This window comes from Phycodurus eques, chromosome 21, assembly GCF_024500275.1.
Source record: "Phycodurus eques isolate BA_2022a chromosome 21, UOR_Pequ_1.1, whole genome shotgun sequence".
Taxonomy (NCBI): domain Eukaryota; kingdom Metazoa; phylum Chordata; class Actinopteri; order Syngnathiformes; family Syngnathidae; genus Phycodurus; species Phycodurus eques.
Genome location: NC_084545.1, coordinates 13,419,914 through 13,446,477, shown reverse-complemented (window position 1 = coordinate 13,446,477; position 26,564 = coordinate 13,419,914). Strand labels below are relative to the sequence as shown.

General features: G+C 41.1%; 1 protein-coding gene across 1 annotated transcript in view; it reads right to left on the bottom strand.

The window, feature by feature from the left end:
• ctnnd2a (catenin (cadherin-associated protein), delta 2a) overlaps window positions 1-26,564 on the bottom strand; it is a 215,704-nt gene that overhangs the window by 24,042 nt on the left and 165,098 nt on the right. The window contains exons 16-21 of the mRNA XM_061666667.1: window positions 25,537-25,723; window positions 22,935-22,942; window positions 15,495-15,604; window positions 13,400-13,582; window positions 7,983-8,156; window positions 6,494-6,644 (exon numbers count right to left, since the gene is read on the bottom strand). Coding sequence (XP_061522651.1) covers window positions 6,494-6,644; window positions 7,983-8,156; window positions 13,400-13,582; window positions 15,495-15,604; window positions 22,935-22,942; window positions 25,537-25,723 — 813 coding nt within the window. The remainder of the gene's footprint in view (window positions 1-6,493; window positions 6,645-7,982; window positions 8,157-13,399; window positions 13,583-15,494; window positions 15,605-22,934; window positions 22,943-25,536; window positions 25,724-26,564) is intronic.

The window sequence follows — 26,564 nt, the reverse complement described above, 5'->3', positions numbered from 1 at the left end:
AAAAAGGAAGATTTTCCATGAGTGAGCCGCAGCTTTAAAGCACAACATGACAAAGCCAACGCCTTTACAACGGCGAAATGTTTGCTTCACATTGGACATGCTTCTTCCTGCATCAGTTAATAAACTTGTATTACACGGCCCAAAAATAACCTCCATCACCTGGGATACAGAGGTGCTAATATATTCCTGTTGTAGTCCCTGTGCTGCTCCCTTCGAGAAAGATGTGCTTCAACAGGACCGCAATGGCTGATTTGATTTAAAGAAATCCAATTACCCCCCAACAATGGAGTGATTTGATTGTTCACTGGAGGAAAAATGAGAGTGTTATTGAAGAAAAATTGGAGGTAATTGTCTCAGAGAGATGTTATGAGAGATGAGGCAACTTGATTGGTTGAGGTGTCTCGCCTAATGCAAATAAAATATGTTTATTAAACAGTTAGCAGCATTTCTTCATCTAAAAAAGCGCTTATGGAATATTTATGATAATCCATCCAGTTTTGCCCAATCACATGATCTAGTTGAGACTTTGCATGTAAATGTATGTCACTTTGACAATAGGGGGCGCCATAGTAAAAGTAACTGCCAAAACGGTTTTCCTTCTTCCCATCAGTCCATCCATCCATTTTATACAGCACATGTCCTTATCAGGGTCACGAGTGAGCTGCAGCCTATTCCACCTGATTTTGGGCGAGAGGCGGGGTACACCCAGGACTGGTTGCCAGCCAATCGCATGGCACATTTAAACAAACAGCCATTCATTGATATGATCCGCTCTTGAGTTTTGTTTTGTTTTTCCGCCAGTCGGCTCTTCCTTGTGTTTTTCTTTGTTTCCCCCGAGTCGGCGCAAGGAGGAGTTTAGCCATTCGGCCCACCTGGGGGCTATTGGTAGTTAGCTCCCAGACTTAAAGGCCCACGAAAGTGACCCAAAAAAAAAAAAATGTAAAATTTGACTCACCACAGAGTATTGTTAATAAGAAAAATTTGAATGAAAAAAAAAGTATGTAAAAGCAGGCTTCAAATGGTCAGGAATTGTGACGTTCTTTCAGCTTCCAGACGCTGTGGGTGTGTCGCTGAATGCTCTGAAAACCCCGCCCCTTGAAACCTTTAACTGCCAATCAAATACGTGCCTTCTCTCCCGTCTCCCTCCTTCCCAGTGCTGCGCATTGCACACGCTCTCGCGCGCTCCAGAGAGCCCCTCTGTGACAGCCACGCAGCCTCTGAGTCTCGGGACAATTTTCCCTCCTTTGCCTTTGCATTGAAATTCAGCAGGCCGTGCATCACTGCTGCATATGGTGCGCCCACCAGTGCGATGCACCGCGGCCCCCCTGGATGAGTTTGTCTCATATGAGTTTGTCATATAACAAATAATTTCTATAAATCTCTGTGTTTACATTACAATGCTCACTTCTACAACATTCCTAGGAAATCACAATGTGCCATCGCTGGTGTACAATTTTTAGAACAGGCATGTGGGCGACTCGTGTGACTGTAGGGGGTGACGTGGTGCCCGCGGGCACCATGTTGGAGACCCTTGATTTAGAGAATTCAACCAATGTAACGTCCACATTTTTGGAACGTGGGAGGAACCTACACAAGCACAAGGAGAACATGCAAACTCTACACAGCTGAGATTCGAAACTAATCTCGCTAGCTAACCACGGTGCTGCCCTCTTTTATTAGTCCTTTCGCTACATCGTAAAAAGTGATCTTTTTAAATAAAAGTCAATTATTTAACACATTTGAAAGCATCAATGTTAAACTGTAAATACCTGTGTTGACACTACCAGATGTATTAATTTAACAAGAGCGCATCATGCTTTTGGTAACTATGTCAAATTACAAAAACTAAACACTTTGTCTTCATAGTTTTACAATATAATGGAAATCAGATGAGTACTGACAAAGGCTGAACAACCATAATTCCGATCAGTACCATACATAAATACGAAAAATCATTCCAGCATATGTCGGAATTTTTCATCAAAAATGACAAATTGTGCACTAAAGTAGCCATATTTTGCACATTTGTTAAATTTGTTTTATTTAGATTGCTTTTAAATTTATATTTACAAAATCTATCTTTATAAATTATGAATCTACAAGATTCTTCTTTGGACCATACCCCCCTTCCAATGTTTCAAGTTACACCAGTTCACTAGAATTTCTATAATCAACTACCTTTTGTAATTGTGCCCAATGAAATATCCAGTGTGTGTATATTGTTCTCTACGTCTCCATCTGTTAGACACACTGTAGTGATAAAACATGAAGGTCTAGTGATAAAAGAGTCAGACACTTACAAAAGATTCAAAACTCAACAAAGTACTCCAATAAAGACACAAACGTGTGTTATCCAAGTGTGAGACACTGGAGGCCCACACGTCATCTTCTGACCTTCTTCTGGTTAGCTTTCAAAGGTTTTCTGCTCGCAAACAGTAGAAGCATGGAAAAGTGTCAAGAAACCCCATAATGGAGCTTCCTTGTAGATAATATGAGCGTGCCTCGTGATGCCCGTCCTCCCTGTGCCAGAATGTTCCAGCTGCGAGTCTTTTACTTCATTAGCATTTGTCTATCACAGCTCCTGACCTCAAACACTCAAACTTGCAATCAAGCACTTAGCGAAGTCCCAGCGGTTTGCCGCTGCCGTTTCCACAGTAACGTCTCGGCCGCCGGCGTCATCAACGCGAGACACAATGGCCGAGAGAGAAAAGAGAGAGGGCCGTTATGAGCTCATGTCTGAAACGGCACGAGAGAGAAATAGGCGTTGAATTAAGCAGATACAGTATGGTTGGAGGAAGAATAACACTCATTCTGAAGACAGGAAGGTGGCCAATGGAGGGAGAATAGTGGGAGGGGAGGCTAAAGTCGACAATAGCTGTGGCGTGACAAGGGAAGAAAGACCATAATAGCAAATTTGCTGATAGACTTGTCATTTTAGGTGACAGTTACATTATAGTTCACGTCACATATTTAATATAATCTCCAGTATTTGCACCCTATTTGTATGAAATGCTTGCTGCGAAACACAAGTGGAAAAAACCTAATTAAATCGAGCTGTGAATTAATTAAGCGTCTTGAATTAATACCGATTTTGAATTAATCGCTTTTCATCCAGCATTAACTTTGTTTTGGTGGCAAACACAGCGTGTGTTTATAAAGAGCGCCGCAAATAGCTGCTCTATTTGGAATAATGTGACGACTGCTTGGCGTTGCAGCTTTGTTCCCAATTCATGTGTGTCAAATTGCCATCTCCAAGTCAATGCGTAAGAATCGCAAAGACGGACATCGTAGCGATAAATGCCTCATTTATCGTGACATGGGTTTATAGAATAATATACAAATCAAAAACAAAAGAGGTGGAAACAGGTATAAAACAAAAAGGTTGAGCAATGAGATGAATGAAGCTTAGTGACAACAAAATGCCGCCAGATGACATTAAAGACAGTTGCAACAGACGCAAACGTGTGCTTTGTCTTCAGATGTCACTGGTCCCTCTTTCTTCTTCATCTGCTTTTCTTCTATAACACTCTCTTGGCCAACTAACAAACCATAACCAGCACAAAAAGATGGCGTCATTTCTTGTGTATAATACACTTTTTAATTTCCTTTGGCTAAAAAATGTGATTAAAAATTGAGGGTGTGCATCATACATAGCCTAGGTGTAAGAAAAATTAGTCAGCCTTAAGATGGACAAAATCAATGCTACAAACTTCCCTGCAAGATGTATAGCGGTGACTAGGGGTGTTTGACGTAACACGCCTCGTTCATCGGATTTAGCGTCTTTACTAGATGGCAGAAACGCTCAACCATGAATTTCTAATATAGAGTAATCCCTCGTTTATCGCAGGGGTTAGGTTCCGAAGTAGTGACCACGTATTTTTAAAAATTATTTCTACATACAGTATTTTAAAGCCGTATGACCCACCCCAGACTCATTAATAACCTTATAAACACTTTCTATACTTTTAAAACACCTTTTAAATTCTTAAACATACAGTAATGCACAGTAGTATTGTACATTATGTACATTTTATTCCTTGTAATATGTGTTTAAAGATTTGTTTTTAAACAGTTTTAATGTTTTAGGCTAGGAAGCATTTATTTTACCATGAAAAAAATACAGCATAGACTAAAAATTCTGCAATATGGTGAATTGTGCACAATATGAGTATGAAAAAAAAATCTGCAATGCAGTGTAGCTAGCGCAAGCGTGGAATTATAATTCCAAGTCTAGTACAGATAAGTAACTGAATCTGCAGACGCAAATATTAGTGTCGTTAATGCAAGCGCGCAGAGCAAGGCAAGCCTTCTCCGCTTTCGTTTTGTTTGATGCAGGCGCAAATGTAGGCGTTTCTGGTTTACTTCAGAGAACATTTACATTTCTTTGAAAAACCTAATCAAATACAAATTACTATGATAATATTTAAATTTTTGAGCATAGATAGCAACAATTCATGGGTGCGTATTATACATAGGTTGAAGGAAAATTCATCTGCCAAAGTGCGATTTTGAGGGAGATGAGAAATTAAAGTAGTTCCCACAGCAGTAGCTATTTAGCCTCAACTCTTTATACTGGCCCAACAGTGCCAATGTCAAACTTTCCAGCCATCCCGTGACTGTAATTCAACCAGTATTTGGCAAAAGACCAGCAAAAATGCTCTGCAAAACATCTTTGTCACCCAAGGATAGTTTTTGCCTTGATGTAAAGAAACAGGAGTTGACTGTGAGGTTTGTGTTAATAAAGCTTGTGTACAAGGGCCAAGCAAGATGGGGCTAGTGGTGTCTGGCCTCTACCTCTTTGCTGTCAACACTAATCATGTCACACCTTGCCGAGAGCAAACGCTCGTCTCTGAACAAGCTCTGACGCTTCTCTGTTTGTCTCACTCAGATTTTGTTGTCATCTCAGTTCACCCCGTATTATGCTGCATTCAAAACTGCTGGGAAGTATAAAATATCACATTCTTCATGTGTGAAAGTTCAACATGGAGTTCAGTCTCTTTATGGGACAAAACCAAAACACACTATACTTGTAACCCAACAGACTACTGTTTATTATTATTTATTTTTTGGTCATTTGAGTAGGAAAATACCAAATTTTTCATTAGTCTTTCCTTTAAACCCATCTTTATTAGGAGACTTCTGCCATAATTCTTCACTACCTCTTTCTGATCTGAAGAGGCCAATTAGGCAGCGCAATAAAAGTTGATCAATTGCCTTCAAATACTTTAATCAATTAGCCAAAGTTTTAACGATTTCCAGAGAAGATCATATATTGTTCTCATCGTAAAAGACCAAATAGAATAGCTCATCCAATTCTGTGACTGTTACAAGAAGTGCTTTTTTTCATCCATTAATTTAAAAGGAGCCTTTAGGTCGATAAAGTAACGGCGAATGGTTGGGTGCAAATGCCTTTTTAACAGCTTTAACTCCTTTATCAAAATCATAAACCCCCCTGTGAGCTGTTGTGATGTAGTACACATTGATTGATCACATATTCAGTTTTTACATGAAGTCCTGTATAACTTAGTAAAGTTACAAAAACTATTGTCTTGAAGCAAAACTGACTCGCTAACAAATGAAATTAAAACTTGGCATCTGTATGAAATGTAAGTCATCTGCTACCATGGACCAGCGAGACAACTGTTGTATGGGAATGTGGCGCTTTGACCATGGCATTACTCTATGTTCTTATATCACACTAACAAAGCCAGAAGAGACTCCAGAAATCATTTGCTGCAAGTGAGGGAAGCACAGTTGCTATAGAAACAACCGAGCCCACCAAAAAAACTGCAATAATTAGAGATACCAGAGGCAGAAACACAAATACACACTTCCATCTAAAGGTATTGGAGCAGACAGGACAATTCCTTTATTTTTGCTGTCTATCTCCCAATCAGTTGAGTTTCATCTTAAAACAAAATAGTTCTGTAGTTTGCTACTGCCGTTATGTGTTTCATTAATAAAGATGAACGAGCCTGTCCCAGAAGAAGCCATACGTGCCCAAGCCACGGCATTACATCTTTGTCCCAGAATCTTTGAAGCTCCTCTCTGTATACAGCTAACACCCCCCCCCCCCCCCCCCCCCCAAGCCAACCAGAGCAACAGTGACCAGAACAGGGCCAGAAGGCGGGCCCGACCGAGGCGCGAGCTGCTGACTGATTTTAATACCTCCTTTTAAAAAACACCATTCAAACAACAGGTTTTTGGGTGAAAGGTGCAGCTCGCTACTAGTGTGGACTGACTGGTGGGCAACAATAGGGAAATGAAATTCCAGTATTTTGAGGGTAATAGCCCATCATCAACATATTTGAAAAAAAAGAACATCAAAATCTATGATTCAATATTCCTGACCTAACCCTAAACCCCTAATAATAATACCCTAACCCAACCCAACCCATCACCCAAAACCCACCCAAACTCTTGGAATAGGTTACTAGTTACCAAGTTCTCTTTTTAATGGGTGTGGATGAAAATAACCACTATCCAGACTCACCGATTAACTCCTTGTTCCGGATGTCCAGCGCCATATTTCTGAGAGCGGTGGCCACGGCGCACACAACTTTGTCGTTGTCGATTCGCAGTAACTCCACAAGAATGGGAAGTCCTTTCTCCTTACGGACAGCAGCCCGAATGTACACAGACCACTGCAAAGCAAGAAAAAAGGAGAAGGGGGTTCATCTTTTTAACCACGGTCTTGATGGATTACAAGAATGCTTATCAATTAAACCTTCATAGCATGGAAGGGTATACCTTCAACACTGCTTTGAGTGACAGTTTTCCAGCTTTTTTACGACTTTTTCGTCCGCAGTATGAGCACAAATGATCTCTGAATAAATGAGTAGGAGTAGTATAACAGTTGTAAGAGGCAGATGAAGCCCCCTGTTTGAGAGGGAAATTGTATATTCGGGGCCCATACAAGAGGGCTGAAGTAATCCACTGACTCACAACTGATACATTGCAAGAGGGAGAAATATATGAGCAAGAGCGGTCTTTAGAGCTTGGAGACCACTCTATCCTCCCTCAGTAACAATCATGGTACATTTAGATGGGCTTCTCTACCCTAGATGCCTCAAGTAGTGCCAGTTTGTGGGTCATCTGCAGAGGAATGGATATCAGTAAAAGATAATCTGCCTTTTCAAATCACTTGAACGTCAACCCATTATTGTTTATTCTATAGAGCAATCTAGGGAAATAGAGGTTACATAATAATTCCAGGAGAACAATCAAAATAAGGAAAGAAGGGATAAGAGATGAGAGCTTGCCATATCTTTTGAAAAATGTTGGCTTATCTTAGAAATAATACAACATATTTTCCTAGGGCACCTTCTACTTTCCCACTGCTGTTACCTCTAACTATGGAGAAAGTCAACAAACCAAAATCAGACACACCTACAGATGCACAGCTATTCTTCTTGTCCACAATGTGTCGTACAAGTGCAAGTTTCAACCAAGTAAAACAAATGTAAACTCATGGAACCTATTGACCACATTCCCAGATTGTCCATTTGCAGTCAACAATGTCCCACCTGAGTTGTGGCAGTTCAAGGTTACATTCTCTCAATTGCAGTCTTGTTGCAAGAAAAAAAAAAAGTGTATATCTTCAATTTTGCCCAAGGCTAACACTGCGTGATGCCATCCCTTTGGACTGCATGACTCATTCATTATTACCAAAAAGCTGCTTCCATCAGCCAGCTGCTGTTGAACCCTGGGTGGACTCCTGTGTGGGCTCAGACTTGGCGGCTTTACATTAAAGTAATTCCATTCCTGCTTTACAATCAGATAAATCATGGGCTGCATTTCAAAGTTGAACCAGTTATTTCCTCTGCTGTAAATTAATTGGTGTCTGTGAATTTACTGAGTTTGTGACTGCAGAATTCCAAGATTTTGCCTAATATGACAATACAATCAAGCTTTGTTTTGTCTTGTCAGTGAGTATAAGTCAATGAATAGTTTGGGGAGCAATTCATACTTGTCATCATTACCTTCCAGCTGCCAGCAGCCAGGTTCTGCAGGGCTCCAGCTGCTCCCTCCAGGGTGTCGGGATTGGAGCATTCAGAGAGCAGGGTGAGGTAGGGCTTGACAATGGTGGGGTGCCAGAGCATCTGAACACCTTTGGGGGGATCCACTGTGTCTGGAAAGGGGCCAACGCCATCCCACTGGAAGAGAGAAGAAAGAACAGGATAAGATTGTCCACAAGGGAATACAGTACAATGTAAAAGCACACTGCGCTTGATTTTCACTACACCCACCGCGGGGTAGGACACAGGACTGCACAGCGACTACAGTGGCACAGTGCAGATTTACCCATATTTGGTGTTGGTTGCTAAGCGACCGAAAAGGAAGTAGCCTGGTGCTTTATCCTGTTGGTTTGGTCGTAAAGTAGGCTATAGCTCAGAAATACAAATGTGTCACTCTTATGACAAAAAGCCCAGGCTTTACTCATAATAAGGTCAAGATGGAGACATGTTGCAAGTAAAGCATGTGTGATAATGTCATATTTGAAGAGAATGTTTTTATTTTAAAAACACACACACACTTCTACCACTTTCAACAAACTCGGTACATTACGTCCTGCGTAGTGAAGATCCCCTTCCATCGCTGTGGCTTTTTAACCACATCACAGTACATCATCTGTCTTGTCTCCCAGAGCTCAGGATATACTGCAGGGAAACCTTATTAACTATTGATTCTTCCATTTTTCTTTTCTGTTTTCTCTGTGGTTTTACTGTAGAACTGTTGCTGTTGAAATCACTCCGCCACTTTCCCAGATTGGAAGTGCCGAGATCTCATCACAATGTGCTGTCGTCCGAATTGATCATTTATTAATTAGGGTGTGTCTGCTGTGGTGGCAGGCGCCACCTCATGTGCTGCCAGCCACTATGGCTTGGCGCTGCGCACAATGAAAGGGTCGATCGACGGTGCACTGCACTTTGCTTAATGCGCTGTAAAAAGGCCTGAATACAGTGGTTGGGGGTGTGGTAAAGCCTTATTCTTCAATAGTGGACAGCAGGCAATTTTTGTCCAAAGATAAAAACGTGAATGCAAGGCAAACCTGTTCAAATTTGCACACCTTTTTTCTTTTTCGTGTTACAGTCGCTTTCACTTCCAAGACAGTGAATTGACCACTTTAATTCAAGATGTGATATTTTCATGTTAAAACAAGCTAAACGGGCAAAGTTAAATGATTTAAGATCTGTGAAACAGAATATTATCTGTTTACATGAATTAAATTTGAAATTCATGGGTTTGTACCAAAGAAAGAACAGATCTGACCCTCTTGCTGTAGCGTCGTTAGAATGGTCCATAGATACAAATGTGGTAAGTTCATGTTTCATGACATCAAACAGATATTATAATAACAACAACATTTTCAAGGATTTATGTGATAATTTTCAGGTAACTATTTGATACTAAGCCCTTTTTTTTTCTAGCACCAATGTACTGTGACTCTGGACCAGTGTACTGGACTTGAGGAACACAGCCTAAACTCCAACACTAATAAAATCTGTCTTGGTGGAAAATGGGAGTTGAACACGATCTCCAGTGGAACTTAGTTCCTGTTTAATTCATGCCAGTTTTCCTTCCTTCTTTTTTTAAATAGTGGAATTAGTGGGGAATCACTGTTTCTCTCTTGGAGAGAAACCTTGAGCTTTCCAAATAAAAAGTAAAAGAGCAAACTATTAAGTGAAATGTGCCGTCACCTTGAGTTTGTTTCCCTTATTAAGACTGATGGAATGGAAATAATGAGCAAGGGCAAAGGAATAAAATAGCTGCTTTCACACAGCAACTACATCTCACTTTTGGAGAAATAAAACTCCCACCATCCGTCCACATTGCTGTCTCTTTGTCAGTCACGTGGCCTCGATTCATTCTCTCTCTCTCTCTCTCTCTCTCTTTCCCCACTTGCCGTTTTCCTACTGCTTATCATTGAGATTGTGTCCCTCTTTTTCTCTCCAGATGACTCTTTCTCTCTAGATGGTGTACTGCTTTTCTTTTGTGATTGTCCCAATAAACCCTTCTTTTCCCCATTTTCTTATTCTATTTCCATCCTTCTCCCTCTTCTTTGGATTTTCCTCCCCGTCGACCTTCTCGTTCCGCTCAACTGATCCCCCCTACTCGCTTCATGGTAAACTAGGCAAGTGTGCACTTTGCATATGTGTGTATGAACTTGTGTGTATGTGTGTGTGTGTGTGTGTGTGTGTGTGGGTGCATGCTTTATTTTAATAAATTCTCTGATGGCAAAATCAAACACTTGATACAGTTTGAAGACTATGAACAGAACAACCTATTCTCTACATTTGTTGCCTGCAGACCTCCTACGTGAATACAAATAGATAATGTTAATTTTGAATGCTCAAAAAGTGCACTATATTAAAGTCCCAGAGGAAAAAGCAAATACCTTGCACCTATTATGGTTGCTTTCAATAGGTGATAACAACCCACAACAATTTATTGGATTTGTTTGAACTTTATGGCACTACACTATGTATAAAAACATTTTCCTGATTAGAGAAACCTGACTGTTACACAAACAGGATGTACTGTAGAAAATTGCAAGCAGCCACTCTTTTATTTTGAACCGAGATCAACATTTTTGAGGTCACTAAATGTTGGCCAAGAGGGTCTTTTACAATTTACAATCTATGTTGTAGTTCATCCAAAGGGTGATTAAAGGGGTTGAGGTCAAGGCACTCAAGTTCTTCCACACCAAAGTCCTCCAAGTGTGCCTTTATGGACCCGGATTTGTCCAAGGTGGGACAGAAAATTCTCTTCCCACGATTGGAAGCATACACATTTTCCAAAATACCGTATTTTCACGACCATAGGGTGCATCGTATTAAAAGGCGCGGTCTCAGTTACGGGGTCTATTTCTGTATTTAACACATACATAAGGTGCACCGTATTATTGGGCGCAGGCATGGTAAAACATATGCTATCTTAAAAGATACGTTAAAAAGAATGTTTTTAAAAAGGCAGCGGGAGCAAAACTGAGTTCGGTTGTACTTTATTGACGTATTTAACAATGTACTCAGGTTGTTTTTTGATCAATCCTCATCCACAAATCCATCAAAGTCCTCATCTTCTGTATCCGAAATGAAGTTCTCAATCAAACACGCCAGGTTCGGGTCAGTCTCGTTGCCGTGCGAATTTCGACCAACAATGCAAGCAGACACCTTAGCCCAACATCCACAATCCATTCAGAAATTGTGGCGTAACTCGCCCGGCGCTGCCTCCTAGCCTTAGTAAACATGTGTTCATCGTCTGTCATCCATCGCTTCCACGGCGAAGCTCATTTTCCTGCTTCCTCCACTTGCGAACCATCGATTCGTTGATCTTGAATTCTCTCGCGGCTGATTGGGGGTCCTTAGCCAAACCGATGTTGTTTTGCACAATGCACACCCTAGAAATCCTCCCAGTCAGTCAAGAGGTAAAAAAATTAAAAGAAATAAATAGAAAATAAATTTAAAAAACCGACGCTATATCCCTACTGAAATTTTTTTTTTTTTTAAACTTTTAAGTGCGCCTTATGGTCGTGAAAATATGCTACCTCAGCAACATCGATAATTAAGTCCTCAGTTGGAACTAAGCGGTCTAATCCAACTGTTTATTGTTGAATTAATAAAAACTTTAGTCCTTTCAGTGTGTATTTTCTGAAACTTAATTGCTTTTTCCTGCCACTGGTGGCAGGAAAAAAGTGTGTGTGTGTGTGTGTGTCTGTGTGGGGGTGTGAGTTTATTTGTATGCAGCAGTCAATTAGGAGAACTTAGCTTTAGTTCAGGCTCCCACGCTGCTCCTTGGCTTTGCTGTCAAAGACTAATAAATGATTACAGGGACTATACCGTCTAAGTGCCGCCGCCTACCCTCGGCTCTTGCTGCCTGTCTTTTTCTCACTATTAACTTATTTTCTTCTCTCCACTATCAATTATTATCTACTGCAGGTAAAGTAGACTTTTTATCTGGATGCAGCTTGTATCGGATCTCAGATTGTGCAAGTGCAGCAAACGTTCGTGATCGTGAAAGAAAATCTGTTTGACATTTCTTTTACCTTTTCACGAAAGTGTATTAAAGTAAAAGACAAAGTCACTGGTTCATTTGTGAACTCACCCACTTTGCATTGCAAAGTCAATAGAGCACATATTCATCACATCAACCTAGTGAGTGACAGATCAATATGAAATGGCTTTAAGAGTTCTTCAGGTCATGCATATTGTCACTTGAGAACAGGTACATGTGGTTCTGACTCCTTAACCCACCAGAGTTAAACTTCAGCTTATTATCTTGAGAAAGTAGACAGAAGGGAGGAGGGTGCAGATACAATTAAGCTAAACAAGATCTAGGTTTAAAAAAGTCTCACTAATATAAATTGCCATAAAAGTATGTAGAAGTTGCCTGTGATCCAATTTATTTTCAAGGAAGCCAACGCATTAAAACAAAGTTTACAGCGTACTTTGTGATCTAAGGTTTCCATCTCTCTGGATTATTCAGCTCACACGTCCCCTGTCTCGACTACTGACAACGTGTTCCTGCTCCATCATGCAAGGCGGCTCCTACTATTTGGACACGCGTGTGTCGGAACTCAGCGTTTGGCGACAAACGGACGTGAATAAGTAAAAGGAGAACTTTCAGTGATGGGTTGCACCGTCATCACATCTTAAGCCAAGTGAGCGCTTACTGGGCCGGCTTCCTCCAAATGAGGAATAGTGTCACCCCTTGACTGCATCAAATATGTGAAATGCCCCCCCCCCCCCCCCCCCATTTCTTAAAGTTACTATACGCAGCACTGTAGTAAGACAACCGTTTCGGCAGCTCACAGCGCACTAACTATGCACTTGCTGCACAATGAAAAGGTGCAAGGAGTCACGACAGAGCATGTCTCTCATGTTCAATATTCTAGTGGGTTCCTTTAGTGTGTTTGGTTAAAAAGTGTGTTTGGTTAAAAAGCTATAAAGGAAATACTTGTGGTCAAAAAAATTTCTTTGCCAACTTGATGAATTATAATAGCAGCCTGTCAGACCAGGCGTTAATGTCAACTTGTTGTTGATTACATGTGTCTAACTAACATTAGTTAACCTTACCACAACATAAAACCAAGCCAGCCCGCAACAGTAGCTAATTATAATAAATATGGACTGGCCAATGTATTTACAATTTTGGTCGAACTGTATATATTGTCACAATTGATTCAGAAAGTAGTAAAGTAACAAAGTTTTTTTTGGTTTTTTTAACCACATCTGCTTGATCTAATGGGGCATTGTTTCACGTCACTCAGTTCCTGTGATCAATTTTCAACCAATCTTTCTCCCACCATCAGACAGCATCATAGCAAGAAGCCCATGTATTTTGAATGACATCAAAACAGCAATACAGAAGTTTTGAATCTCCTCCATTGCGTTCTTACCTGGTCAGCACCCTTCTTTTTCTTCTTCTTCTTGCCCCAACAGCCGGAGCTCTCTCCATCACGACCGTTGGAGTCACAGAGGAGGCCGTCCAGCTCCTCCAACCCGCCCTGCTGGCCGTGAGACGTCTCGGCTGCCAAGCGGTAGGACAGGTTCCTCAGGATGCAAACGCAATTCTCCACAGTCTGAGTTGGAAAATGAGAAAGATGAGGGTACAGATTTAAGAGATGCCCACTTGATACACTTAAATTGAAACATCACACTCAAAGTGAAAGTGGAGGCCTGCTAATAAAAGCGCTTTGTCGACTACTAGCAGCACTTTATCCCCCCTTCCACCTTAGGCAAACTTGATGAAAAGAGTGAGAGGACAGAGGCTAGATAATACATCGGTGATATGAATGTGTGTTTTATTAGGTCTGACTTTGAAATGAGATTAGAATAAACGCAGGTCAATGAGGAAACATGGCATGTCCAATAGAGTTTCTAACGCCATTAAACAGTTGAATGTGAGCTCATGCCTATGTGTAAATGTGAGCTTTAGTGCGAGCGGTTGTGCTAAGTATGACTCTGAAAGCGGGGTGTCGTCGAGTCAACTGAGTGGAAATGAACAAAGACAAATCATCCATCTTTTCGCCGAGAGACCGCCCGCTTTACACAAGAACAACCAGGGAATGTAATTGAACACACTCGGGAGACGCGACAAACAAACCAACGTTGTACTCGGGCGAGCTGCAGTCACATGAAATCCACATCCTGCACACAAACTTCCACAGGTTATGTATTGTTTCCAATTTACAGTGACATTTCCGTCTTCGGGTTCATGTTTTTTTCTTTCTTCATTCAGCTGCATTGCTCAGTGAACAGACACTTGAACTTGGTGACGGTGTGATGTTTTTTTTTTTTTTTTTTGTGGGTCATCTTCAGGCATAAATAAACAGTTTGACATGTTTTTTTTGTACTTAACATCTAATGTGGCATTGTCCAATAACAGTTGGTATTACATGTCAATTTGTAGTTTTGTCACCTTTAAGGTATGAGATCATTTCAATGACTGGGTGTTAATGTCTTCTTAGCTGAGTGTTAAACATCTGTACATTCTGTTAAAGCAATGTACATATATTTAACACATTTGTGCAGGTTACAAAGGTCTATGATATGTAGGCCTAACTTTTATATTGGTACAACTGATAACACAACATTCAACACAGTAGATATTCTGTAAAATTGCTGCATGTGTGCATGGACATACAGTGTTGTCATCAGCAGAATCAAAATGTAATGGGATGGCAAACACGTATATTGAAAATGATTCACACTGGTAGAAACACTATGTTTATTATCATTTATTGTTATTTTTATTAATATACTGTATTTGAAACATCGAAATGAATGGTTAATTTTGTGCATGTGACACTTTCAGACATTAATTATAACAAAATGTTCATTATTGTGGTTGGAGTTGGCATTGGTGTATAACTGGTTTTATATTTCTAATTTGGAAACACCTCTCAGTATGTTGCAACACAAATGTTTTTATTTGTTGAATGAGTTTATTGTATACTGATAAATTCTCCTTTTACCCATGTACATGAAATACTAGTGAATTAAAACCAATTATTCTGAACATTTTATAACACAACACGAGTCTAAACGCCAACGCAGGACAGCGAGAGCCCATCATTTATGGCTATTTTGCTAATAACCGCCAGCGGGTCCACCTGCCAATCAGTCTTTGTTAGCGAGGCAACGGCCGCACTCCTCTGGTGGCTGCAGTCAGATGGTGGAGAGGAGCGGGCGGATAAACAGTGATTAAGGGAGGCCATTTAGGGAGTCTGGCAGACAGGGAGACCTTGAGAAGCCAGCCAGCCACAACATTGTTTATGTGATATCGACTGGCCAACACATACTTTGACACGAGTGCACGTACGTGCAGGCTTGGTCCAAACAGAACGCCACGCACTGGGAAATGTTCAATGAATGAACTCTTTGTGGCGACGACGACTAAAATATGACCCATTTTAAACTCTTTATTGGGCAGTCACTCAAGTACTGTTAATAATCACTGTTGCTATTATTATTATTATAACACAGACGCACCTTGCTGTCAATCTCACTGCTGCCTAGAGAGGTCTGGATGACGTAGAGCAGGGCATCCGTCAGGCCGTCACACTCTCTCATCCTCCGTCTCGCCTCCTCACCTGCAGGAGCTGACGTTCCTGTAAGAAACACAGGCCGACTATGTGGTCAGAGTGTGTTTTGCCAAACCAAAAGTGCCACGAAACGGGGAGTTTTTGAGGTGGCGGGATAACACGAGATACACGCAGACTGAGTCACTGTGAGATGTAAACTGAAAGGGTGCATTCCAATTCTGGATAAATCTCAATCTATGCCTCGCAGGTTTGCCTCAAATTGAAATATTTCACTTGCGTCCAACGGAAGCCCTTCAATTCCGACAGATGGTGGCTGAATGTCAGATTCATACCAGGCAAAAATACATGCAGTATAAATAGTTTGGATCCGTACATACAGTAATTCCGAATATATATATAAGCACAGACATCTATTTTGGCCAGTAAACAACTGAAAATGTTACACAGTGTACCTTTAAAAGAGACATTTTGAAGCCCGTCTTGTTTCTCCAAGTGTGTTGCGAATAGCGATGTAGTCTCATCTCGTTTTTTGGATGTTTGAATTTTGGTGCGAGCCACTAGATCCTTTGTGCACATGTGCACACGAGCAGCTATATATGGCAAGTACACTTGCAAAAACTTGTAATCATATGGGTTTTTGTATTTTCATGATTTTACTGATCACTGCACGTTACATCTAACGTCCTTATCAAATTTCAAACAGGCCACTAGTTAAATTGGCCTGGTTGATTTAGTTGTTTAGTGTTTAGTTTAGTTAATTTAGTTCAGTTTATTATGTTGGATGCCATGTGAGAAAACTACAATTAAATATATTGTAGTGTTGAGGAAGTTGATGCTGAAATCCCCAGCATGGCGAGCAGCTTTGTGTAAGTCCCTGTAGTTGACTTATTGATTGACTTTATTATTGGTGTCAGACGTTAATTATTCCCTAGTAGTAGTAGTATTAGACATGTCTGTTTATCTACCTTGTTTATTTTATTATTGTTCACTAACCGTTGGTTTATTTATTCAAGCACCATAAGTTTTGTCCTGTGATTATTGGCCTCCCTCGTTGTCGCTCACTTGTGCAGTGTCGTGGGTAATGCACGCCACTGCCCTTCGAAGTAAAGAATATCATCATCAAAGCCAGAGTGGCTTCTAGGTCACGTGCACAACACATGCCATAGTTCACATGAAACTCAACCTGCCAAAGTGGCTAGAGGGAGAGGCAATGTTACTAGCCACTGCTGAAATCTAACGACATCAGAATCAGAATCAGAATCATCTTTATTTGCCAAGTATGTCCAAAACACACAAGGCCGCTCTAGTACAACAGACAGTCAATTTACAGAACACTTTGGAGACATAAAGACATTGACAAAAAACAATTGTGCAAAAAGATGCAGAGTCCTCTAGCACTTAGAGCAGTTGACTAATATTGCAATAGTCCGGTGCAATGACCATTGTGCAAAGGGCGCCGAGACTTCAAGGAGTATATGCGGTTTAAAGTGACGAGTAGTGCGATCATCTGGGACAATGTTGGTTGTGCAAATGTTACAGATACTCCTCAATCAGTGTGCAAATGGAGCAGATGCTACTCTGGCACGAGTGGCCAGTATATGCAAATAGTGCAGCATGGCGAGACAACTACAGTGAGTGTACGAGTCATACATAATTGGCCCCACAGAAATGTGACAACGAACTCAAGTCAAAAAATTGCCAGCTTGTTGTAATGGAATTATAGGTTAGGTGTTTAAGAAGTTGATCGCAAGAGGGAAGAAGCTGTTGGAATGTCTACTAGTTCTAGTTTGCGTTGATCGGTCGCGCCTACCTGAGGGAAGGAGCCGGAAGAGCTGGTGACCGGGGTGCGGAGGGTCCGAGAGGATTTTGCACGCCCTTGTCTTAGTTCTGGCAGCGTGCAAGTCCTCAATGGTGGGTAGGGGGGTACCGACAATCCTTTCAGCAGTTTTGATTGTCCGTTGCAGTCGGAGTTTGTCCTTTTTTGTAGCAGCACCAAACCAGACTGTGATGGAAGAACACAGGACCGATTCGATGACCGCTGTGTAGAACTGCCTCAGCAGCTCCGGTGGCAGGCCGAGCTTTCTCAGAAGCCGCAGGAAGTACATCCTCTGCTGGGCCTTTTTGAGGACGGAGTTGATGTTGGTCGCCCACTTCAGGTCCTGAGAGATTGTAATTCCCAGGAACTTGAAGGTCTCGACGGTTGACACAAGGCAGCTGGACAACGTGAGGGGCAGCTGTGGCAAAGGATGCCTCCTGAAGTCCACGATCATCTCTACAGTCTTGAGCGTGTTCAGCTACAGGTTGTGTCGGCCGCACCACAGCTCCGGCCGCTCCGCTTCCTGTCGATATGCAGACTCGTCACCGTCCTCGATGAGGCCGATGACAGTGGTGTCACCTGCAAACTTCAGGAGTTTGACAGTCGGGTTCGCTGAGGTGCAGTCGTTCGTGTAGAGAGAGAAGAGCAGCGGAGAGAGGACACAACCTTGGGGCGCCCCAGTGCTGATGCTGCGTGTGGATGAGGTGGCCTCCCCCAGCCTGACCTGCTGTGTCCTGCCCGTCAGAAAGCTGTAAATCCACTTGCATGGCTTTTTGCGGGTACCGCATTTCAAAATCATGCATGGGAAGGATAATCGAAAAATCTAGCACATCTGTCTCACGGTTCTGTGACGACCGGTTCAGGGTGTACCCCGCCTCTTACCCAGAGTCAGATGAGATAGGCCTGAGCACACCTGCGACCTTAGTGGGAATAAGTGGTACAGAAAATGGATGGATGGGAAAAAATCTAAATTGTTCATAGGTGTGAATGTGAGCATATTGTAAATGGTTGTTTGTCTCCACATGCCCTGCGATTTGCTGGTGACCAGTCCAGACTGTACTAAGCCTGTCATGATCCGTGTTTTTGACTTAGTTTTGAGTAGATTTAGGTTTCGTTTTATGTCATGACATGTTTTCCCCCTGTGTCTTTTGAAAAGGTTTATGGTTTGTCTTGCTCACTAGGTTTTCGTATCGAGCTGTTCTCGTCAGCCCTGTTCCGTGACTACCAATCAGCTCCTTCCAGCCACTTGTGTCTTGTCCAGGTGCTCGTCGTTGTCTCATCAGTTTGCTTGTATTAAGTTCCCTGTTTAATTACAGTTGTAATGAAATTCCTTCATTATGGGGTTGCAGAAAGCAGAAACCAAATAAGGGAAACATCAAAATAGTTATCAAACTGATTAGTCAAAAGCTCCTGGAGTTTGTTATATAGCCGAACAGCTATGACAGACAATAGAAATGTATTGATGGCATGTAGCGGAGTCCATTCATCATTCTGGCATTTTAAAGAGTTCACGGCTCTTTGACTAGTCTATGAAATGAGGGCAATCCTTTATTGTTGTGATGAGAATGAGGTGAGAGAAAGACATAGGAACTCAATTGAAACTTAACGTCTGATGCTTCTGGCTTTCCACGACAAGGTCAAAACAGTTTCAGCAGCTCTGAATATGCTAATAGGCAAACAAGCTTACTTTGCATAACTGGCTTCAAAGTGACAATTCTCTGCAGTCATTGCGCAAGACTGACAACACTTCATTCTGACTAATAAAGGTGCTTACGTGAATTTTAAACATTTAAAGGGTGAATTGGAATGTTTTCCTGCAATATTTGCATTAGACCAGCTAGCTTTTGATCCCCAACCACCAGGACACAAACCGTTCCGTAGGTCATTTGGTTACCGGGCCGCACAGTGAGACTGTAAAGAAAAAAAAAAATCTGAACTACCAACAGAGTCTGAAAAAAGTTTTATTTTGGTGTATCTGCGTGTGCTTCTGTACACGTCAAACCACTTGTCTCGGTCAGGTGATAGATAAAAAAAAAAAAAAACAACATAAGCCCAGAAACAACTTTCGAGAGCTTCTTCGGAAAAGGGGAAAGGCCAAATGATGAGAAAGAAGAAAAATACTTCTTCCAAGAAAAAAAAGCGGCATTTAAGAGACAATATCAGCAGCTCCACTTAAAATGCTGGTCTATTCCTACAGGTGATTTTCACACACCAGGCACGCTCTGCGTAATATGTGGGAACATTGCTCGCAAATGAGGCAATGAAGGCTTCAAACCTGCTTCAGCACATGGAGTTGGGTTCTTGATTAAAAATCAAGGGAGAATATCCAGAAATTGCCAAAAAGCACTGAATTCCTTGCAAACATCTTATCTTTTGTGAAGTGGGGTTTTCTGCAACTACGGTGACCAAAACAAAATTACAACACAATGGAGCAACACACTTGGGGTTACGGATGTGTTACCCCAAGATGGGACAGGCTGACAAAAAAAATACATTTAACATAATTGCCACCATGTTTAGAGAGTATGTTGACGACTTACACAAACACAGTTACTCATTTTGCTGAAATGCAGTAAAGCTATAATCGTCATATATGTGTGGTAGTTATTAAATTCTTTCTTGCAACTGCGCCCCCAATGAGGACACGCAGTACAGACAGTGGATGGATCAACTGTCACACAATTGGAAAATGAGGTTAACTTTCCACAATAAAACGAAAACCACAACAACAAAACAATCTTCTTTAGCTTTGAAAAACATGCACAGTCTATCCCCGTCCTGTGAAATTATTTGAAAATCTAAAATATGACAACAAACAGAGAGGGGGAAAAAAAAAAAAAAGAGTAAAACATCTCTGGCTTTGCAAATGAGTCACACAGCACATGGTTGGGGTGTGCTCGAGGATGAGGAGGCGTGGAGATGGTGAGATGTCACCACAACCACTTGGATCATCAGTTCAAGAGATGCTCCATTTGGAATGTGAAACCCAAACCAGCATGGTTTCACACTGTGCAGAATTCAGACGTAAAGTTTCACGCGTAATGCACCAGTGGGAGAGGAAATGAGAGCGCCTATCTGCTGCCTGTCAATTACATGTGTGTGTGTGTGTGTGTGTGTGTGTGTGTGTGTGTGTGTGTGAGATAACGTACCAGTGAATTTCTTGGAGTTTAACTGGTAATCTTCACTCGTTAACTATTCCATTATAGACTAGCACCTCGTTCCATCGGATGTCACTCATCGTTAATTCAGTCGAACTCATTAGCTTGCGTCATTATATAATTGCCCAGCGAGAAGAATGACAGAACATGATGAAGCATCCCATTCACAATTCAAACAGTCGTTATTTTGGCTGTGTCAGACTGATAAATTACATGCTGTTTCTTAGACTATACATCATGTAGATTTAAAAAAATACATGTCACTCCAAGCACACCTGAAGTGTAATAAAGAACATTTGATCAATGCCTTTGGGGAAAGTAGGGCATATAAAAAGTTCAGCAAATATGTGGCATTATTTTAGGACAGTATCAAGAAAGAACAATAAAGTTATGAGAAATGAAAGGTATCATGACTCAGGTTAAATTGGAGTGGTTCAGATAGCCTTGACTAACGTGTAAATAAACGTGGGAAGTATGATTTTGGAATCGTTATCAGTTATTGTTAGGTGGTGCTGAAGGATGAAAGTTTACATCTCAGCTGGTAAAACGTGCAAAAATAATGAATGTATGTACGTCAACCCAGCAAGCAGTCTTTTGTTTGGAGATTGTGCGCTGAAAAGCTCAAGTATATAGCATTCTGTTTGTATATTATTTATTCCTGTATTGCTGTCATTCCACTGCTGCTAGTGTATATATGTTGTCATTCTCAACTGCTTATACAGTATAGATTATTTCGGTCCAGTGTTTTGTTGCATGATGCTGCCGACTATTCTTGCTGATGTTCGCATTCATTTTTGTATAGTATTTACGATTCATGTACAGTTTGAAAGTCTCCTCTGGAGATTTAGTATTTATTAGTCATATAGTTGACCCATGTAACTGTCCTGTCATATACTGCCCTGCAGTTCCATTATTGCTCTTTGTGTCCTCTCTCTCCCCCCTCCCCTCTCTGTTTCCAGCACCTGTCTTCAATCAGCCTCATCACCACCGGTGTATATACTCTTGTGTCTCCTCGTTTTCAGTGCTCCCCGGTGTTCCTGACCCACGTCATTCCTGCCGCCAAGCCAGCCGACTGTCCACGCCGCCGCCTGCCAACACATCCAGGACCACCTCCATAACCTTTCCCCAATGAACTGTGCATCATTTTACATCTGCCTCCGCCTGCTCTTGGGTCCAGCTACTCCCCACACGCGACATTTCCTCCATTCGACGAGAACTGAACAAGCACCAGCTATTTGAAGACAAATACAGACACAGTATCTGTTTAATCTGGAAATTTAAAGTTTCCTTTTGATTACCTTTCAAGTGTTATTATTCATGCAAGCATTCAACGTTTACAAGAAACACATGGACACCAATAAATGGTTGTCAGATGGCTTTCTAATGTCACTTAAAGAACAAATGACCACAGAGTGACATGAGAGCAGCTGGTGTGAGGCGGCTCGACACACTAGTCAAACTGCGTCTGCGTGCGTGCGTCTGTGTGCATGGGGACAGTAGCGGGTCATCACCGGTTGGCTCGCACACACAATCCAAAGCACATCAATAATATCAATAAAATGACAAGCTCATTGTGACGACGCTCAGTCTCGATTCATCCGGCCATTAATTCTACGACTGCATGAGAGTGGCTGTCTTAGTGGAGGCAAACAGAAGAGTGTGCGTGTGCGTGATCCCGATAAGCCCAGAAACAGAACCGCAGACAGAAAAGGTGTGTGGAGTGTGGAAGCATCCATTTTTTCCCCCTCCTGTCTCTGTGCCTTGGCTGTGAACCAACACCCTGGAGGGAGGTAAACAGCACTGAATGGAGGCTATTGAGGATATTGAAAAGCATTCACAGAACACCAAGTGTGTGGCATGATAAGTCCTTACGTGTATGTTTTGTGCGTGTGTGTGTGTGTGTGTGTGTGTATACGTGAATTTGTGCGGCAATTATAGGTCCGTTAGTATCATTAGCTCCTGGACACACACGAACCTAACTGAAACACATGCATACATTTCAAATATACTGCAGTTTAAAAAATATATGTCATTGGATTTCATTAAATGGTGCAGGAACGTGTCCGCTGCCACTGTAAATATACATAATTTAAGTCATGTCATGTTCTGGAGAATGTTTTTGAAGAATATTGAATGTAGTTTGTGAAAACTGTACGCTATGTAGATACATACAAAACTCATTGAACTCTCAAACATTGTTTTACTTCTTAGAGTTAGTATTATATTTAGCTAGAATAAACATACAGAAGTACATGTGGGATTGTTTTTCATCCAACAGCATTTATCTGAACAGTGTGTGGGTGTTCTTTTTCTGAGTAATATGTTAAAATACATCAGAAACAAAATGAAGCTTTACGAATGATGAATATTTGGCATGTTGATTGCACAGGTGCATACAAAAACGTTGCAGCACACACATTTCTCACCAAGCACAAACAAAAACGGGAAATTATCACTGCCAGTCTTAAAATCCTTTTGACAAATGCGCAAATGCTGGGGAAGAAGCTTGACAGGAGTGAGTGGAGTGAGGATTAATGTTCAAGATGCAGGTGGTTGATTTAGGAAACAACGCATGGGGAGAAAGCAAAGTGGACGTGAGATATTTTGAGTATCGAAAATCTAACCACTGCCTTCGGAGGATTTTTTTTTTTGTGAACATGTGCCCATATTATGAATAAATAATGTTCTCGGGAAATTGGAATATTCATTGTTAATCATAAACAAGGAATGGAAAACGTCTTGTTAATAGTATGTTTAAATTTTATTTTATTTTTTTAAAAAACACTGTCATTTAGTCATTCCATTTCAAATGTGGCAAGTCTGGGAGTCCCTGCTAAAGCTACTGCCCCCGCGACCCGACCTCGGATAAGCTGTAGAAAATGGATGGATGAATGGATTTCAAATGCAATGGCTGAATGCACTATTGCTGAATGTTGTTTACAAAGCAAATATTGCTTTTCACATTTGACGTATTCAAAGATCAAATTGCTTTAGGTTGTGAAATGTCACCTTTAAAGCTACGGTAGACTCAGCAGCTTTCTGCATGATGTCGTTTCATGATGTCAAGGTTCAACAAGCCAGAAGCATCTTTTATCAGCCTAATGCATCAAAGAGAAAGTCTTGAAATGGCGAGAACTTGTATACGTGTAAGTGTTGTTGCTATGGTAACCATCTGGAGTCAAGGACCAAAGTTTCAAGTGTTCACAAACAATTGCTTCGCTTTTGTGAATATATGCATGGAGCACAAACAAAATTCCTGAATGTACCAATGTTCCAAAAATGTCTGCAACACTGAAGTAAAAAAAAACAAAAAACATCATAATTCTGATTACAACCATCCATCCATGCATTCATTTTCTATAGTGCTTATTCTCACTAGGGTTGCATCTGAGCAGGAGCAGTCTATGCCAGCTGACGTAAGGCGAGGGGTGGGATACACCATGGTCTGGTGGCCAGCCAGTCACAGAGTACACACAGTATAATAAACACATTCACACGTAAGGACAATTCAATTGACCGAAGAATTACGTTTTTGGAATGTGTATATAGAGGAAGTTGGAACACTTGGAGAAAACCCACACAAGCATGGGGTGAATATGCAAACTCCTCACAGTCAGGCCAGAGCCCGGATTCAAACAGCCAACTTCAAAACTGTGTGGTGGATGTGTGAACCACTCATCCATCATGCTGCTGTGCAGATTATACGTACACATAATTAAACCATTAGAAGTAGAAATCATTCAGAAGTCAGTGCAATACATCACGGATGGACACTGAACAAAATGTCCTCAATTGGCCAGTGCAAAAATTAATGACTGCACTATGCATTTTATTAGTTCTTCTCAGAACTGGATGATGAATTGGCAGGCCAAAAAGTAATATAATATATATATATATATATATATGCACATATAGTATATATATAGTATTTAACACTTCACCATTTGTCTCACTAAATGTACTTCCAAAGGTTCTATTGACCTGATAATTTCACCAGATGTTGGGAACAACCAAAGTATTCCATACATATAAAGAAAGTAGAACAAATAAGCTCAGAAATGAAGTTGTGTGTAAAAATGTGAAATGACACAGGGAACAACTATTACACACATGAAGAAAGGGAGATGCAAAAAGGCATGGAAAGCCGAGACAACACTTAAAATCTCGCAATAATCAAATAGCAATCCGGCCCCTTCTCAGTGCAAATGAATATCAGCTGGTTCAGTCCTAATTGATGGCCTACAAAAAGGTCTCATTGCCAAGGTGTGAGTCAAGACACATCTCATGATGGGTAAGAGCAGAGAGCTGTCTCAAGACCATCGCATACTAATTGTTGCAAAACATAACGATGGCATTGGTTACAGGTGCACATCGAAGCTTCTGAACGTTCCAGTGAGCACGGTTGGGGTCAAAGTTCGTAATTGGCAAGCCAATCATACCACCATAAATTTGCCTCAATCTATATATACGCACGCACACGCACACACATACACATGCACGCGCACACACAGTATATATGATTGGTTGGATGCATCGAATTTTGCCTCATTTGCGCCAAGACCAGCTGAGTACACATAGCATAGCCTTGTTAAAACGAACAACATTAAAACAAAAACAACAAAATCCACATGTACAGTTATTCGACTAATTGATTTTTAAATGATTTACTACAAGAAATGTAAAGTGAAAATATATCAGTCTATAACAAGTAGTATGCACTCACTGCAATTGAAACATGGCCTGTACTCTAAATTTGAACAATGGAGAACTGCAGTTCCAAAGCTAATAAAACCATGGTGAATTATGCATGCTGCTATATTATGACTGCAGGGAATCAATAAAATCAAATGGTGATTTGCAAAGGGTGTTTCTGAGGCATCAAGTGTAAACACAGACGACATGGAAAGCTCGTGACCCAGTTGTTACAATTAGCATGTCTACATGCATGTGTATTTCGATTTCATGTCTACATACATGTGAATGTCAATTTCATGCAACGTCCAAGGTGCTTTTACCTGAGGCAGCCAGTAGCATTACGCAGCACCTGGGAAGTATGAAGCTGGAGCTTGCGGTCGTCATGGTGATTGGGGGAGGAGTCCCAGTTAGAGTGAGGGATGATGACGCTGTTGGTCAGCACAGCCAGTGCATCCTGGATGATTGGCATCTTGAGAGCATCACATGATGACAGGTTCCATAGCACGCCTGCACATAAAAATTAATCAATGAATTCATTTACAAGAATCAGTTAATTTCATCGATATAAATATTTGCCTTTTAAAAACCTCCTTGTGATTCAAGCTAACAGAAATCTCATTTACTTGCTCAGCTGTACATCTGCTAACATGACATTTAGAGGCACATACTTTTAGTGACATGAACCTTGTAGAAGTGTCCGGGACAAAGCATTTGGTTGCATTTTGTGAGGTTACAAAAGTTGGAGCTTGTCGCTCACGTTGATGTGACAAACAAAAACTTTGAAAACTACCTGCGACTGAGGACAGGCCACCGGGCTCTAGGCCATAATGGAGACTGCACTCGACACTAGAGACGGATTTTACAGCTGGCATTTTACGGAAAAATATTTTTAATCACTTTTTTGTCATAGCCTTCTATTTATATCCTAGGAGCAGTCCTTAAGATTTAGTAGATATTTGTGACGCATTGAAATGTAATTTTGTGCCTTGGCTATTCTGCACACAAGCTGTCATTAACAGCCTGTGTATTTTCACACTGTTTACATGCTGATACAATCAAGTGCGGACACAAGCAATAAAAACATATATTTCTTTACTGGCAAATTAACCAAATGTCTTATAAATGAGTCTGAACAGCATTTGCATATTTAAAAATGTTAACAACTGCGTGTACTGGTGACAAAGTGGGTGACAATGAACTAATAAGGGGGGAAGGACAGTCAGACAAGCTGAGTAATGATAAAGTCAGGCAGGAACAGATTGAGACAAAAGATGACACATGCTATGTTATATTACCATGGTGAGTTTTGTCATTTTACATAAAACCAAAGCTGCCCAAAAAAAAAAAA